At 38.6% G+C, this 15,290-nt stretch overlaps 1 protein-coding gene and 1 long non-coding RNA gene across 3 annotated transcripts in view; one reads left to right on the forward strand and one right to left on the reverse strand.

The window, feature by feature from the left end:
• Positions 1–15,290, forward strand: part of Nln (neurolysin) — an 88,408-nt gene that overhangs the window by 46,076 nt on the left and 27,042 nt on the right. For both annotated transcript variants that reach the window (XM_042690772.1, XM_042690773.1), the window contains exons 5-8: positions 1,892–1,994; positions 2,664–2,824; positions 8,259–8,394; positions 9,816–10,182. In XM_042690772.1, coding sequence (XP_042546706.1) covers positions 1,892–1,994; positions 2,664–2,824; positions 8,259–8,394; positions 9,816–10,182 — 767 coding nt within the window. The remainder of the gene's footprint in view (positions 1–1,891; positions 1,995–2,663; positions 2,825–8,258; positions 8,395–9,815; positions 10,183–15,290) is intronic.
• Positions 1–15,290, reverse strand: part of LOC122117146 — a 46,092-nt gene that overhangs the window by 19,068 nt on the left and 11,734 nt on the right. The window lies entirely within an intron of this gene.

Genomic DNA, 15,290 nt, shown 5'->3' on the forward strand with positions numbered 1-15,290 from the left:
CACCATAAACAGAAAAAGTCAGTAGTGGTGCTGTAGCTCAAGTGATAGAGTGCTAGCTAGCCTTGAGCAAAAGAAGCTCAGGGACAGTGCCTAGGCCCAGGACTGGCAAAAGTAAATAAATAAATAAATTTTTAAAAATCTTTGCTGATGGAGAGTTTTTTTTTTTTTTTTTTTGGTCGGTCGTGGGGCTTGAACTCTGGGCCTGGGCGCTGTCCCTCAGCTCTTCAGCTCAAGGCGAGCGCTCTACCACTTGAGCTACAGCATCACTTCCGGTTTTCTGGTGGTTTATTGGAGATAGGAGTCTCACGGTCTCTCCTGCCCGGGCTGGCTTTGAACCGCGATCCTCAGATCTCAGCCTCCTGAGTAGCTAGGATTACAGGCGTGAGCCACCAGCGCCCGGCTCTGATGGAGAGTTTTAAAACCAGCATTTTGGAGTGGGACACACTATCATTGATGTTTGCCCCTTAAATGAATAGAGACCAGCTGTTGAAAAGTACGTCTCAACCCTTTTCTTTTGTTTAAGACCAATCAAGTATTCTGGGTTCAGCAGTAAACTTACTACAGAATTAACTTCATTCTTCTTTAACAGGAAATAGAATCTATAATTCATTTTCAGATTGTTCTTCTAGACACAAGACCCGAAAGTAAGCTTGAAAGAAACTCAAACTAGGCCCTAATTCGGTTATTTGATATCATCATGTAGACAAGAACTGAAGGTGCCACTAAAACATTGGTATCCTTTTACCACCTGAGTGCCCTTTGCAGCCTTGTGGCCTATTCATCCTAATTAAAGAAAAGGGGTTGATCTATCTTGCCTCACCTTTCATCTGCCTGCTCAGTCCTCTTGGGAATGTGAAAACTTAGTTACACTATTTTGATTGCTGCTAACAAAATCTCCTTTAGAAAATAAAAGAGGTTTAGTTGCTTGTGCAACTGGACAGTCCAGATGTTGATAGGCTTCATGGATTGGTCAGATCTCTATGCACAGGGATGTCATTGGCCACCTGATTTTCCATTTTTCATTGCGTCTTCTTAGTGATAGTATCATCCATCCAAAGGTTGGTTTTCTCTTACTGCTAGTGGGTTCTCTTAAGAAATTGCATTTGTGGGGGAGGGGAAAACTGGGAGAAAATGAGGGATGGGGGTGACACTGTTCCAAAAGAAATGTACTCATTACCTGACTTATATAACTGTAACCCCTCTGTATATCACCTATACAATAGAATTAAATAAAAAATAATAATTTGATGGGTGGGAAAAAAGAAATTGCATTTCTAATAAGTGCAAGTGATACTTCTTGAGCAGACCCACACTTTGAAATCAATGTGTACTAAGTAAATGTCATTATGTAACATTGCTAGAAGAAAGGGACAGATTAATGCAATTTGTTTCTTGTGTTTTTCTTCTGTTGCTTCATTTGATCTGCCACCTAGTATTTCTTATGCAAATGTTAGAATCCATAAATCCTCCTTCTCCCCAAAGAATTTATAAATCATTAGTGTTTTCAGTTTTTCTTTGTTTACTTCATCACCAGATACTAATTATTAAACTTAAATTTTGAATTAAAACAAATACGTTGATTGGAAATGAGCTACTGGATTTGTTCATTCACTCAGCAACTATTGTGTGTGTTTAATATGCTAGATACTGCTTTTACCATAACTTCTTAATTTGTCTAGTTCTTCATATAACTTTTTTTTTTTTAATACATGACTAGGTTTGTCTTTCTATAAGGTGTTCAAGACTGGGACAGCTGCTTGTTAAGCTTGTCACTAGACATGACTTCCCAAGAACAGGATCTAGTCTTCATATAAAACCTACTTCACTGTTTACAGTAAAAATGAGTATTTCCTTTTACTGTTAATGCTTTGCACATATTTTTTTTTTCCAGGAAATCAAATCAATGAAGAAAAGAATGAGTGAGCTATGTATTGACTTCAACAAAAACCTCAATGAGGATGATACCTTCCTTGTGTTTTCTAAGGCTGAACTTGGTAAAAAAAAAAAAAAAAAAAAGAAAAGAAAAGAAATTGTTATTTTGCTAGATTGTCATGTCAGTTAGGTAAATAATGTTACTTCATAGGTTACTATGATTTCCAGATGGAAAGCCTAAACCAGAGTTCAAAGAATCCTTTAAAAAATAATCTCATCACTCCAGCTAAAAAAAGACAACCAGAACAGCCAGAATTAGATTTTAGGCTAATAAGAGTATAATATTTCTAGATTCAGTCCAGAAGAGATTTCATTATATTTCCCCATAATTTCTCTTGGTAACTTACATTGGTGTTTATTATCCTTCAGATGTTTAACAATTTTTCTGCCCTGCAATGTCCCCTACATTGTAACTTAAATTGGTGTCTTCTTATTCAGTTCTGGATTCTTTGTCTCATTTATTTTGCCCTTCTCTCCATCAAAACATCATCCTCAAAGATCCACTGAAGTATATTCATATTGTGCATTACTATCTCCTGAGCCACCAGGCCTCTTAATGCTACCCCCACTTCAACAAAAATATTAAAATAATAATATTAGGACTTTTATTATTTTTCTTGAATTTCAGTCACCCCACCAAATTCCTAGACCTACTTAAAGGAACCATGCCAATTCTAAAGTAACCAATAATGAGTGGAAAAATTGATGTGTGAGAAAATGGTTTTTCACAGGTGCTCTTCCAGATGATTTCATTGACACTTTAGAAAAGACAGATGATGACAAGTATAAAATAACCTTAAAATATCCACACTATTTTCCTGTCATGAAGAAATGTTGTGTCCCTGAAACAAGAAGGAAGATGGAAATGGCTTTTAATACAAGGTGCAAAGAGGTACTATAAATGTTTTTCTTTCTATTGTTGTTAGGACTTGATTTTTTTTAGAACAACTATCAAAGTCAGCTCACAGACTGATATTCTGATTTCTGTTGGTATTATGCTTCCTAATTCCTCAGATCTGCAAGACTTTTTAGCTTTTTATTGCTCATTGGCACTCAGTGTGGCCAAGTAAGAAAGTGTGCAGGTAAGAAAAAAAAAGTCTAGACTAGATTAAATAAACTAAAAATTGTATTCCTCTCCTACATCAGCAGTCCAGGACTGGCAAGTATCTCTCCCTCCTCAACAAGTGACTTCCAAGGTTATTTCTGGAAATGACTATTCCCTAGCCTGTTGAGAAGGAGTAAAGGAGCACCAAGCTCTCATCTTTAAAGACAAGACCTAGAAATGGCATATGTCAACTCTATTTTTATCCCATTGACCCAAATTCCATCATAGAGGTATGTCTAGCTGCAAGGGAAGCTGGGAAATGTGAATTTTAGTTGACAACCATTTGCTCAGCTTAAAGGGTTTTATAAAGACAAAGAATGAGAACTAGATTCACAGGCTTCACTGTTCCACCATAGTCTTTCTCGCCACCTGTACAACCATAAGCACCCTTTTTTTTCCCTAAAAACATTTGTCAGTTCCCAGGCAGGTATTCAGGCCAAACTCTTAACACACAGTCCTCCTCAGTTGGAGGTTCTCATAATCTATCAGCCTATTAAAAAAAGTTAAATCTCCCATACCTTCAACCCACCCATAAGTAGAATAGGAAGAGAAAAATTCTAACAGTCATACCAGGGGGAGGGATGAACCTACCATTTGAGAAGGAAAGAATAGGAAAAATAGTGGTCATATAACAATTGTGAAAAAATGTTGGTCAGGAATTATAAGGATTCTTGTTCTAGGCAAGTCCCTTCAGTTAGTCCAAAGTTATTTGGATCAAGAATTCCTTTATCAGTTGCACTTTATGGTCCTTATTTTGCTTGCAGATACATCTTCACTGTTATCTTCCATGACCATATCTTAGGGAATTGCTGATATATAGAATTCCCCAGTGTGAAGTCTAAGGGTTATCCTACAGACCAAATAACCACAGGATTTTATAGGCCAGTGTTAACTATCATTGGTAATGAAACTCCTTGAAAAACTTAGTTTCTTGTCTGGTTGCTTATAATCAGTTGTATTATTAAATAAATACATACATTGTGTTTGGTCCATAGTCCTACCAATTTGAAAACACTGACCTCTGTATTTTGCTCATCCCATTTGTCTTCAAATGAATAGAGTTTGCTTTGGGCCCTTTGAAAAAGGCTGGAGAAGGAAGAGAGAATCTCAAACTAATCTCTGCCCTTCAGTAACTGAGTGACATTATTGATCCCCATGTTAAGAATTCAGAGCAATTGGCTTTTTCAGCCATCTGAAGCCCCAGAACCTCACCCAACAGAGTTATTTCCTTCCATTCTCCATCCTTCCATCTTTTCCCTCTTGCAAACTGGCCATCTCTGTCTATGTCCTTATCTTCCATCCTGGTACCTTGTTTGGTTTTTGTTTTAGCAGTACCCTTTTCCAGCTCCTAGTCTCCATATGTCAAGGTATAGGCTAAACAACTTTATAAGTCAGTGAAAAGTACAGAGATGACAAAAAAAATTACTTCTTGTGCTGGGGTTATAACTTAATGGCAGCTCTCTTGATGAGCATACATACATGAGGCTCTAGGTGTGATCTCAGCACTGCCAAAAAAAAAAAAAAAGTGAAAAAGTTATTTCTTTTCAGAAAGTAAGTTAGACACTAGGGGAGCCTGAAGAGTTACTATTAATGATCACTGAATTTTTTGAAGTAATGGAAAATCCTGGAAATAAATTGTATAATGGTGTGTAGCTATATCAATTTAATCAGTGTCACTGAATGTTACACTTAATAGATTAGTGACCAAATTTTGCCTGGCTATGGTGATACGCACCTGTAATCCCCGCTACTCTGGTGGCAGAGACAGGAAGATCACAAGTTCAGAGCCAGCCCAAAGTTAGCAAAATCCTATCTCAAAAACAAAATATATACAAAAGGGCTGGAGATCTAGGAAGCTCAAGTGGTAGAACACTTGTCTAGCATGTAAGTTTAATCCTTAGTTCCAGTAAATAAACAAATAGCATATTTAATGTTACTATACACTTACTATGGTTTTTTAGATATATTTCTCTTGCAACCAGCACTAAAAGAGAGAGCCCAGAGTGGGCTCTGCATTCTTCAGTATGTGATTTCCAGTGTCATTATTATTGTCATCTTTATTTCACAGCTAGCAAGGCAGACATCCACAAAGAGATAACCTAAAAATTTAACTTGTCTTTTCACATCCTTTGTCCCATTAAGTGTCACAAGTATATTTAAGAAAGGATAGGAAAGATCACAGTTCCAAGGTTGGTGTGGTAGGGCTCATCTGTAATCCCAGTATACATGAGGCTGAAGCATGAGGCTTACCAAAGGCCTCACCTGTTAGTAGCACCACAATACAGATTTATTTTCAGCACATGAGTGTTAAGAAGACATTTAAACCATAGGAAGTGTCACTAGGTGTATTTATGATCTTTTGCAACCATCACCACTGTCTACCCACAGAACTTTGTCATATTCCCTAACCAAAACTCTACTTGCTAAACACCAAGGCCCCATTTATTTCTGCCTCCAGCCTCTGGCAACCACCTTTGTAAATGCTACATAAATTTGATTACAATATTTATCTTTTTGTGATTGGTATATTTCTTTTTTTAAAAAATTTATTGTAAAGGTGTTGTACAGAGGAGTTACAGTTACATAAGTCAGGTAATGAGTACATTTGCTTTTGAACGGGGTTAACCCCTTGCCTCATTCTCTTCCAGTTTTTCCCCTCCTGATTTCCCTCCCACTCAAGTTGTACAAATAATTTCCAACATAGTATCTAATGGATTTCACTACTGAATTGGTTCACCCTTTGCCCCACCATTTCTGTGCTTCCCCTTCCCCACCCCAAATCAGATAAACTTATATGCTTATGTAAGTATATGCAGATATACTTATATACAAGACCAAGGGTACAGAAATAAAACAGTGACAGAAGGGAATAAACCAAAGAAAAAGGAAAGAAGAGAGTAAGAAAAAAAGAACTGAAAACAGTACAATAAAAATCTTCTTTCCATTTCTTGGAATTCATTTCAATAAGCATCATTTTATATGATCTTATTTACATAGCTATTGAGCCTTTGCAATCCTCTCCTAAAAAGTATCCTCCTTTGTTCTCACTGTGTGAAAGTCTAGACTGCTGTTTAATTAATACTGTCCAATTGTAATTATTTATCTTTTACTATCCATTGGGTTTACTTGTAGATTTATAGGCACATTCTAATTATTACAAAAGAGGGAAACCATGTAGCCTATGCTTCTTTGGGTCTGGCTTGCTTCATTTAGTATAATTTTTTTTCCAAGTCTTTCCATTTCCCAACTAATGAGGCAATGTCATTCTTTCTGATGGAAGCATACAATTCCATTGTGTATATGTACCACATTTTTTAATCCATTCATCCACTGAGGGGCATCTGGGTTGATTCCATATGTTGGCTAAAATAATGCTGTAGTGAACATGGTCATGCTGGTGGCTTTAGTGCAGCCTGGTTTGTGGTCATTTAGGTAAATGCCCAGGAGTGGGTCATAGAGAAGTTCTATGTTTAATCTTTTGAGGAATCTCCATACTGCTTTCCAGACTGGATGAACAAGTTTACACTCCCACCAACAGTGTAGTAGCATTCCTTTTGTCCTCATCCCTACCAGCAGCTCTTATTGTTCATTTTCTTGATAATGGCCATTCTAAAGGGAATCTCAATGTTGCTTTGATTTGCATTTCTTTTACAGCTAGAGATGTCAAACATCTCATCATGTGTCTATTGGACATTCTTACTTCTTTGGAGAAGTCTCTAAGTCTTTAGCCCATTTATTGATTGGGTTCTTTCTTTGAGGGTTTGTTTGGGGGAGGTTTAATTTTTATTTTATTTATTTATTTATTTATTTATTTATTGGTGATGGTGGGCCTGAGCACTGTCCCTCAGCTCTTCAGCTCAAGGCTAGTGCTCTACCACTTGAGCTGCAGCGCCACTTCCGGTTTTCTGGTGGTTTATTGGAGATAAGAGTTTCATGGACTTTCCTGCCCGGGCTGGCTTTGAACCTCGATCCTCAGATCTCAGCCTCCTGAGTAGCTAGGATTACAGATGTGAGCTACCAGTGACCGGCTAATTTTTTGAGCTCTGAGTATATATTAGATACGAGGCCCTTGTCTAATGCATAGCTAGTAAAGATCTTCTCCCATTCTGTGGGCTTTCTACTTATCTTGCTAACTATGTCCTTTACCATGCAAAAACTACTCAGTTTGATGCAATCCCATTTATGTAGTCTTTCTTCGATTTGTTGTGATTCTGGATCTTTACTTAGGAAGTTTCGACCTGTGCCAAGGAGCCATAATGTTTCCCCTATCCCTTCCTATCATATTTTCAGGGTATCTGGTCTATTGAGGACTTCTATCCATTTGGAGTTGATTCCAGTGCAGTATGATATATAAGGATCTAACTCCAGTTTGCTGCGTGTGCATAGCCAATTCTGCCAGCACCGTTGGTTGAAGAGCTGTCTCTTCCACCCTGTTTTTGGCTCCCTTATCAAATATTGGGTGGCTTTAGGTCTGTAGGTTCATTTCTGGGTCTTTTATTTCATTGGTCCTCTGGTCTATTCTTGTGTAACTGGCACATTTCACTTATCATAAATGTCTTAAAGGTGCATCCTTGTAGCCTGAGTCAATGTCCTTTTAAAGGTTAAATTATATTCCACTGTATATTTGTACTATGTTTATGGATCCATTCATCTGTCAATGGATACTTGGGTTACTCCCTCTTTTGGCTATTACAAATAGTGCTACTGTACTCTACAGAATATGTAACATTTATGTTCTCTTCTACAAAACACATGAGTTCCAATTTCTTTACATCTTTACTACCACATTATTTTGGATGGTGCATGAGTGCGTGCATGTGTGTGAGTGTGTAGAATAGCCATATACCTGGCTATGAAGTTAAAATGTGGAATTTTATATTGTATATATTTTACCATCATAAGCACAACCAAAACAGTTAACCTACTAACATTTGATATAGTTCTATCAGTGAGAAGCAATAAGGAATCACTATAATACTTAAAAGGCATGCTTCCTCTAAGTTTGAATTAGTTCTCTAAATTCATTCACCTCAATTACTGCCTTAACTTATAGTGATATGAATTATTTTAGGAGTAAAATCAGGAATTAAAAACTCAACACAGAAATGGAAGCAGTAGTTAAGGTGGTCTAAAAACATTTGAGTTTTTCACACCTAGAAATGTAACAACTTATTAGTACTTTGGGCCCAGCTAATGACTTGCTTTCCTTGTTGCTTGCTAGGAAAACACAGTAATTCTGCAGCAGCTACTCCCATTGCGGGCCCAGGTGGCCAAACTGCTCGGGTACAACACTCACGCTGATTTTGTCCTAGAACTGAACACTGCCAAGAGCACAAACCATGTGACAGCCTTTCTAGGTTAGTTCTTCTGTTAATGTCAGTTTTACCGTTTCCATTTCTTTGTTTCCTATGACTATCCCCTATGACTATCAGCAAAACCCTTGAGATCACCCTCCTTTTCATTCATTCAAGATAAATCTTTCGAATACCTGTTGTGTTAGTCTGAATTGGCTCTTCCCTTATTGTATTATTACTGTAGTCTTAAATTTATTCTAATATCTTTCTTTTGTGTATATGACTTGGGTTTTTTTGTTGTTGTTGTTTCATGATAGGGTCTTTGTGTATACTACAGGATAGCCTTGAACTCAAAATTTTTCTGTCTCAGCCTCCCTTGTTCCGAGATTACAAGCATGTGTCCCACTGTGCCTGATGTTTGTTGGGGATTTTTACATTAATTCCACATATGATATCCTGGGTCCTAACAGAGTGTCAACCCACTACCTTTCTTCACTGGTAGTTATAGAATGGCTACTTATGAATTTGTATGAAATAAGCTTACCTAGATGATATAAATAGAAACAGGATATATATTAACAAAAACTCAACACCTTGTCCTCCAGAAACCACTTGTTGGTATTTAAAGGTAGTATACAACAATAGTCATGAAAACTAGGCACTGGTACCTCATGCCTGTAATCCTACCTACTCAGAAGGCTGAGATCTGAGGATTGAAGTTTGAAGCCAGCATGGAGCAGAAAATCCATGAGACTCTTATCTCCAATTAACTACTAAAAAGTCAGAAGTGGATCTGTAGCTCAAGTGGTAGACTGCCAGCCTTGAGCAAAAAAAGCTAAGGAACAGTACCGAGACCATGAGTTCAAGCCCCAGTACTGGCACCAAAAGAGAAAAACAAAACAAAAAAAACTATCAGCTAATATTATATTCACTATTCGCATCCATTTCAGTCATTTTTATGAATCTTTAAAGCCACAGTTCTTGTCTGTGGTATTGAGTCCACTCTGGTCTTCTGCCATTCTTTCCCTATTCCCCTCTCAATTCAGGTGTTTATTTCAATAGTCTCTTTGACTTCTTAGCAAAAGATGGTTGAAAATTTTAGTCTTGGTGAAAGTACTAATTTTTGTTAGAATCATCTCTAATCAGAGTTGACAAAGTATGGTTTTTTTTACTGTCCTTGTTAACCTATTATTTCATACTTTATTCTCTTATTCTCTTTGAACAATTGGTCAAGTATTTAATGATTTGATATTTTATTAATACAAGCTACAGAAAACTAATAGTGTGTTAAAGTCAGCCTTTAATCTAAAATTTACTCCACTGCTTCCTTAATGATCATGCTTAAATATATGTGTGTGTGTTGTGTGTGTGAATCACATATGACTTGTAACAAATGCCCCATAAATATGTATTATTATATAATTCATTCATATTCTGAGGTTGATCCAAGGCCAGGTCCATAACTCTTTCTACTTCCCTCACAGATGATTTAAGCCAGAAATTAAAACCATTGGGTGAGGCAGAACGAGAATTTATTTTGAATTTGAAGAAAAAAGAATGTGAAGAGAAAGGTTTTGAATATGACGGGAAAATCAATGCCTGGGACCTGCCCTACTACATGACTCAGACAGAAGAACTCAAGTACTGCATAGACCAAGAGTTCCTCAAGGAATACTTCCCCATTGAGGTGGTCACCGAAGGCTTGCTGAATATCTATCAGGAGCTGTTGGGACTTTCATTTGAGCAAGTGACAGATGCTCATGTTTGGAATAAAAGTGTCACACTTTACACTGTGAAGGATAGAGCTACAGGAGAAGTGTTGGGACAGTTCTACTTGGACCTTTATCCAAGGTACTAAGGACCACAGTGTTAGCAGTGACCACTGCTCAGTTTAAAACGCTTCCCTTCTATAGTTCCTAGTGTGGTTCCTAGTAAAGAAGTGCAGTTTCCTTACCTGCATTTTAGGTATTAAAAATGGGAATGCTAGTGGCACCTGTTTTGTAGAGATTGTGAAAATTAGTGTGTTGTAGCTGCGTGTGGTGGCTCATGCTTATAATCCTAGCTACTCAGGGGGCTGAAATCTGAGGATTATAGTTTGAGGCCAGCCCAAGTGGGAAAGTCCATGAGACTCTTCACTTAACCAGCAAAAAGCCAGAAGTGGTGCTATGGCTCATGTGATACAGAGCTAGCCTTGAGCAAAAATTTAAAAAAGGTCAGAGACAATGCCCAGGTCCTAAGTTCAAGCCCCAGGATTAACGCATGCGCACGAGCATGCTTGAGTACACACACACACAAATTAGTTTGTTATATGTAATACATTTGGAAGACTGCCTAACACATAGCAAGTGCTTAATAAGCTTCAGCAGCTACCATCATCATTGCCATTGACAATGTGTACTTATTTGAAATCAGAGGCTCTGGTGGCTCATACCTATAGTCCAAGCTACTCGTGAGTGTTAAGATCTCAGGATCTTGCACTGGCTTGAAGCCAATCTGTGCAAGAGAGTTTGTGAGACTACTACCTCCTATTAACTATCAAAAAGCCAGAAAAGGAGCTGTAGCTCAAGTGGTAGAGCACCAGGCTTGATTGAAAAAGCCAAGTGAGAATGTGAGGCCCTGAGTTTAAGCCCCACTATCAGCACATGCAGAAAACATTTCATTTGAAATTGCTCCCATAATGTTTAGTGCTGTATTCAGATCATCTTTCTTCTAGCCTTCTTAGATTTATGACCATTCTGCTCAATCTTGTTGACAGCCAGCACAGTATAATCTTGAGTGACATAACCTCCTGTAATATGGGACTGGTTATCATTTCACAGGACTGTGAGTATTAAAGACTTTAGATGCAAATTGTGCAGCCATAGTTCAGAGGTTTAAACATTGTTTCTGTAGTGTATGCTACTAAGGACTCCAAAATGTTTCATCAGACAAAAAAGGATATGGATCTCTTTCTCCACAGGCTGCTTTCTAAAACAACCTGCTAATCTATTTTATAAATAAAAAAGCCATGATAATGTCACTTAAGTTGAGTAACTCCTCTGATTTTGTATTCTTGAAAGGAGGCTAGATAAGTGTCATCCACATGATGGCTGAGGTGTCCGTAAGTATCTAGGTGATTCCAAAGGTCTGTGGACTTATTTTCCACTTATGATAAAACCTAAAAATAAAACCTCTCACTGGGCGCTGGTGGCTCACGCCTGTAATCCTAGCTACTCAGGAAGCTGAGATCTGAGGATCACGGTTCGAAGCCAGCCCGGGCAGGAAAGACCGTGAGACTCCTATCTCCAATAAACCACCAGAAAACCGGAAGTGGCGCTGTAGCTCAAGTGGTAGAGCGCTTGCCTTGAGCTGAAGAGCTGAGGGACAGCGCCCAGGCCCAGAGTTCAAGCCCCACGACCGACAAAAAAAAATAAATAAAACCTCTCAAGTGTGGATGGTTGTATTTTCCCCATATTTTTTATTAGTATATGTGAAGTATACAGTGTGTGTATGTGTGGGGGGGTGTCATTCACTTTGATCATACTCACCCCCTTTGTTACTCTTTCTTCTCCCCTTCCTCTTACCTTCCAAGTTTGTTTTTGTTTTTCTTTTTGAGTCCAGGGCTTCATGTTTACTGGATTGGCACTTTACCAGATGAATTTCACCTTCAGGCCTAATTTTTGTTGGTTATTTTTGCAACAGAATCTCACTGCCAACCATCGCATGCTTCTGAGCCACAGTGTGCCAACTTTAGGCTTCCTATCATTTCTTCAATCACACTCTTACATCAGTATGTCCAACTTCTTCTGAGGAAATAGAGTCTCATGAACTTTTCTACATAGGCTGACCTGAACCTTGATCCTCCTAATCTCAGCCTTCCAAGTAACTAAGATTACAGGCTCATGCTCAGTGTTTACTGTGTTGCATTGTAACCTTTTCCATACGTACGCAATGTACTTTGATCATATTCTTCCCTTTTGCCATTTTTTTCTCCTCACTTGTTCCTTGTCCTACTTCCAAATAGTTCCATATATATTTCTATTTATTTCTTAAGGAAAAGAAATCCACTTATGAAAGGACACATGCAATATTTTTTTTTCAGTCAGTCCTGGGGCTTGAACTCTGGGCCTGGACGCTCTCCCTGTGCTCTTCAGTTCAAGGCGAGCGCTCTACTGCTTGAGCCACAGCACCACTTCCGGTTTTCTAGAGGTTTATTGGAGATGAGTCTCTCAGAGTTTCCTGCCCTGGCTATCTTTGAACCGTGATTCTCAGATCTCAGCCCCCTGAGTAGCTAGGATTACAGGCATGAGCCACTGGCACCCGGCTCATGCAATATTTTTGAGTCTGACTTCTTTCTTTTTTTTTTTTTTTGCGTCCTGTCGTGGGGCCTGAACTCTGGGCCTCGGCGCTGTCCCTCAGCTCTTCAGCTCAAGGATAGCGCTCTACCACTTGAGCCATAGCACCACTTCCGGCTTTTTTCTTTTTGGTTATGTGGTGCTGAGGAATCGAACCCAGGGCCTCATGCATGCAAGGCAAGCGCTCTACCACTGAGCCACCTTCCCAGCCCGAGTCTGACTTATTTCATGTAACTTAATCCCTTAGTTTTTTCCTTCAAGGCTGGTGCTCTACCACATGAGTCACAACTCCACTTCTGGCTTTTTGGTTGTTAAATGGAGATAAGAGTCTTACAGGCTTTACTGCCCAGGCTAACTTCAAACTGTGATCCTTGGAAATCAGCTTCCTCATTAGCTAGGATGAGCCACCAGCGACCACAGAGGATAATTTTATTTATTTTTATTTTTTGTTTTTTTTTTTTTTTGCCAGTCCCTGGGCTCCTTTTGCTTAAGGCGAGCATTCTACCACTTTGAGCCACAGCATCACTTCCAGTTTTCTGGTGGTTAATTGGAGATAAAAGTCTCATGGACTTTCCTGCCCAGGCTGGCTTCGAATGAAAATCCTCAGATATCAGCCCCCTGAGCAGCTAGGATTATAGGCATGAGCCACCAGCACCCAGGTTTAAGAATAATTTTTTTTAAGGAGTGGCAGGAATCAAACTCAGGTCCTTCCTCTGCCAGGCAAATGCTATGTACTACTAAGCTCCATCTCCAACCAAAGATGGTCATTTCTATTTTGGTTTAGTGATTCTTTTCTTGGCTGGGTCAAAGCATTCTTTATCTGTTGCTATGTTTTTCATTCCTAGCCTTTTCACCTGGATTGTTTCTTATAGTTTCTAATGCTGCCCAAATTAGCCATCTGTCCATGCAAAGCATCTACTTTTCCTCCAGATCTTTAGCACAGGATTGCTGGTTGTTTTAAATAGCTTCAGCATTTTTGTCATATCTGAACCTGGTTGTCTTGCTTGCTTTACTTCTTGACCATTGTTTTTGTTGTTGTTGTTGTTTTGTTGTTCCTTACATCTTTATGTACCTCACAAGTTTTTTGAAAGCCAGACATTTGTATAGGACAATAAAGACTGAGGTAAATTGCTGGATGCCTAAAAATGATCACCTTTGCTTGTGCTGAACTTTTAATGTGAGATGTTAACTCATAGTAGTCAGCTGGATTAGAGATCTATTGCTGCTGTGGTTAAATTCAGTGAGCTATAAGCTACAGACTCTTCTGTAGATTTAGGGTAGGAACTGAATTTTTTTAGTTTTTCTCAGTTTCTGTTCTACCTTACTATGTAGTCTTTTGCTTTGTTCTCAGCCTCCAAACAGGTCTCTGTAGAAGTTCTTGCTCTTCCCAGCAGTGGACTCCTATAAAGTGTTACTGGATACTTGTTAGTCTGGTTAGGGAACAGAAATTCTGTGTCTCTGATTTTGCAGCAGTCTTAATCACAGAATGGGCTGTCATTGTGTCTTAGGAATGGGGCCTGTTCTGTGACCTGCCTTATCCTCCCTCAGCTTAGTCCTCAGGCCATGATGTACTCTGCCCCTCCCCCAGCACTCTCTTCTCCCCACATAGCAGTGGGGTTTCTCCAACTACAACAACAATAGGGGTTCTTGCCCTTTGTCAGGGGAAATGTGAGTCTTTTATTCTATAGGAGACAAATAAAAAGCATCTAAGCAACACTTTAAGCTCTCACATAGCAGCTGTTCCTTCCCTCACAGATTTTTTTTTCACCCTGTCCTTCATATTTTATGTGCCAATGCAGTGTTGAAGACAAGCCTAGAATTGGATGTAAATTTTCCATCTACTCCCTCATGCTTCCCTAGCCCTATATCAGCCATCCTCAGCAATTTGCTAAACTCTCTTCTTACTGATGCCTTCAGTATCTATTCTGGGTTTTAAATGCATTTATAAAAGTCTTGCTTCTTCCCCTCTCCTAGGAGGCCCATCCTAGACAAGAGTTACTTGATTGCTCCTCAAGATCAAATCTCTGATAGGGTCAGAAAAGTTGCCATTTTCAGGTTGTCCACCCAAAATCTGAACGACCTGTTTAGTAGCTGATGGGAGAAAAAAGGAAATATAATCCTAGACTGTGATCAGTATCATATCACTTTTGTAGAGCCCATCACTGACACTGTTACCAAAAATAAATGGCTTCATAGTATAATTTATGCTTTTTCCCTAGACTAAAAGTCTGAAAAGGTTTATCTAGTCTTTGTTTTGCTTTTAAGTAAACAATTGTGAACACTGAGTCTTCCTTCCTAAATGAAAGGAAAAACTTTCCTATCTGGGTTTAGTTTTTCATTGATTCTAACTTGTAGTGGGGAAAAAACCTAGTGTGTGTCTTTTATTTTAAATTTGCTCATTAAAATGTACTGGATAAATCTAGATATAGCTCAGTGGTAAAGTGCTATCCTAGCATGTATGAAAGCCAGGGTTCCCTCTCTTAGCTCCATATGTACACAAAAAATAATAAGATTTTTTAAAAAATCAGTTAAAAAGCAGTGGTACTAGACACTATGTTGAAAATGAACTATACAAGTTGTGGATGGGGATGGGACATAAAAACTGGGAGAGAGCAAAGGAAGGGA

This window comes from Dipodomys spectabilis, unplaced genomic scaffold, assembly GCF_019054845.1.
Source record: "Dipodomys spectabilis isolate Male_0828 unplaced genomic scaffold, ASM1905484v1 ptg000140l, whole genome shotgun sequence".
In the NCBI taxonomy this organism is placed as follows: Eukaryota; Metazoa; Chordata; class Mammalia; order Rodentia; family Heteromyidae; genus Dipodomys; species Dipodomys spectabilis.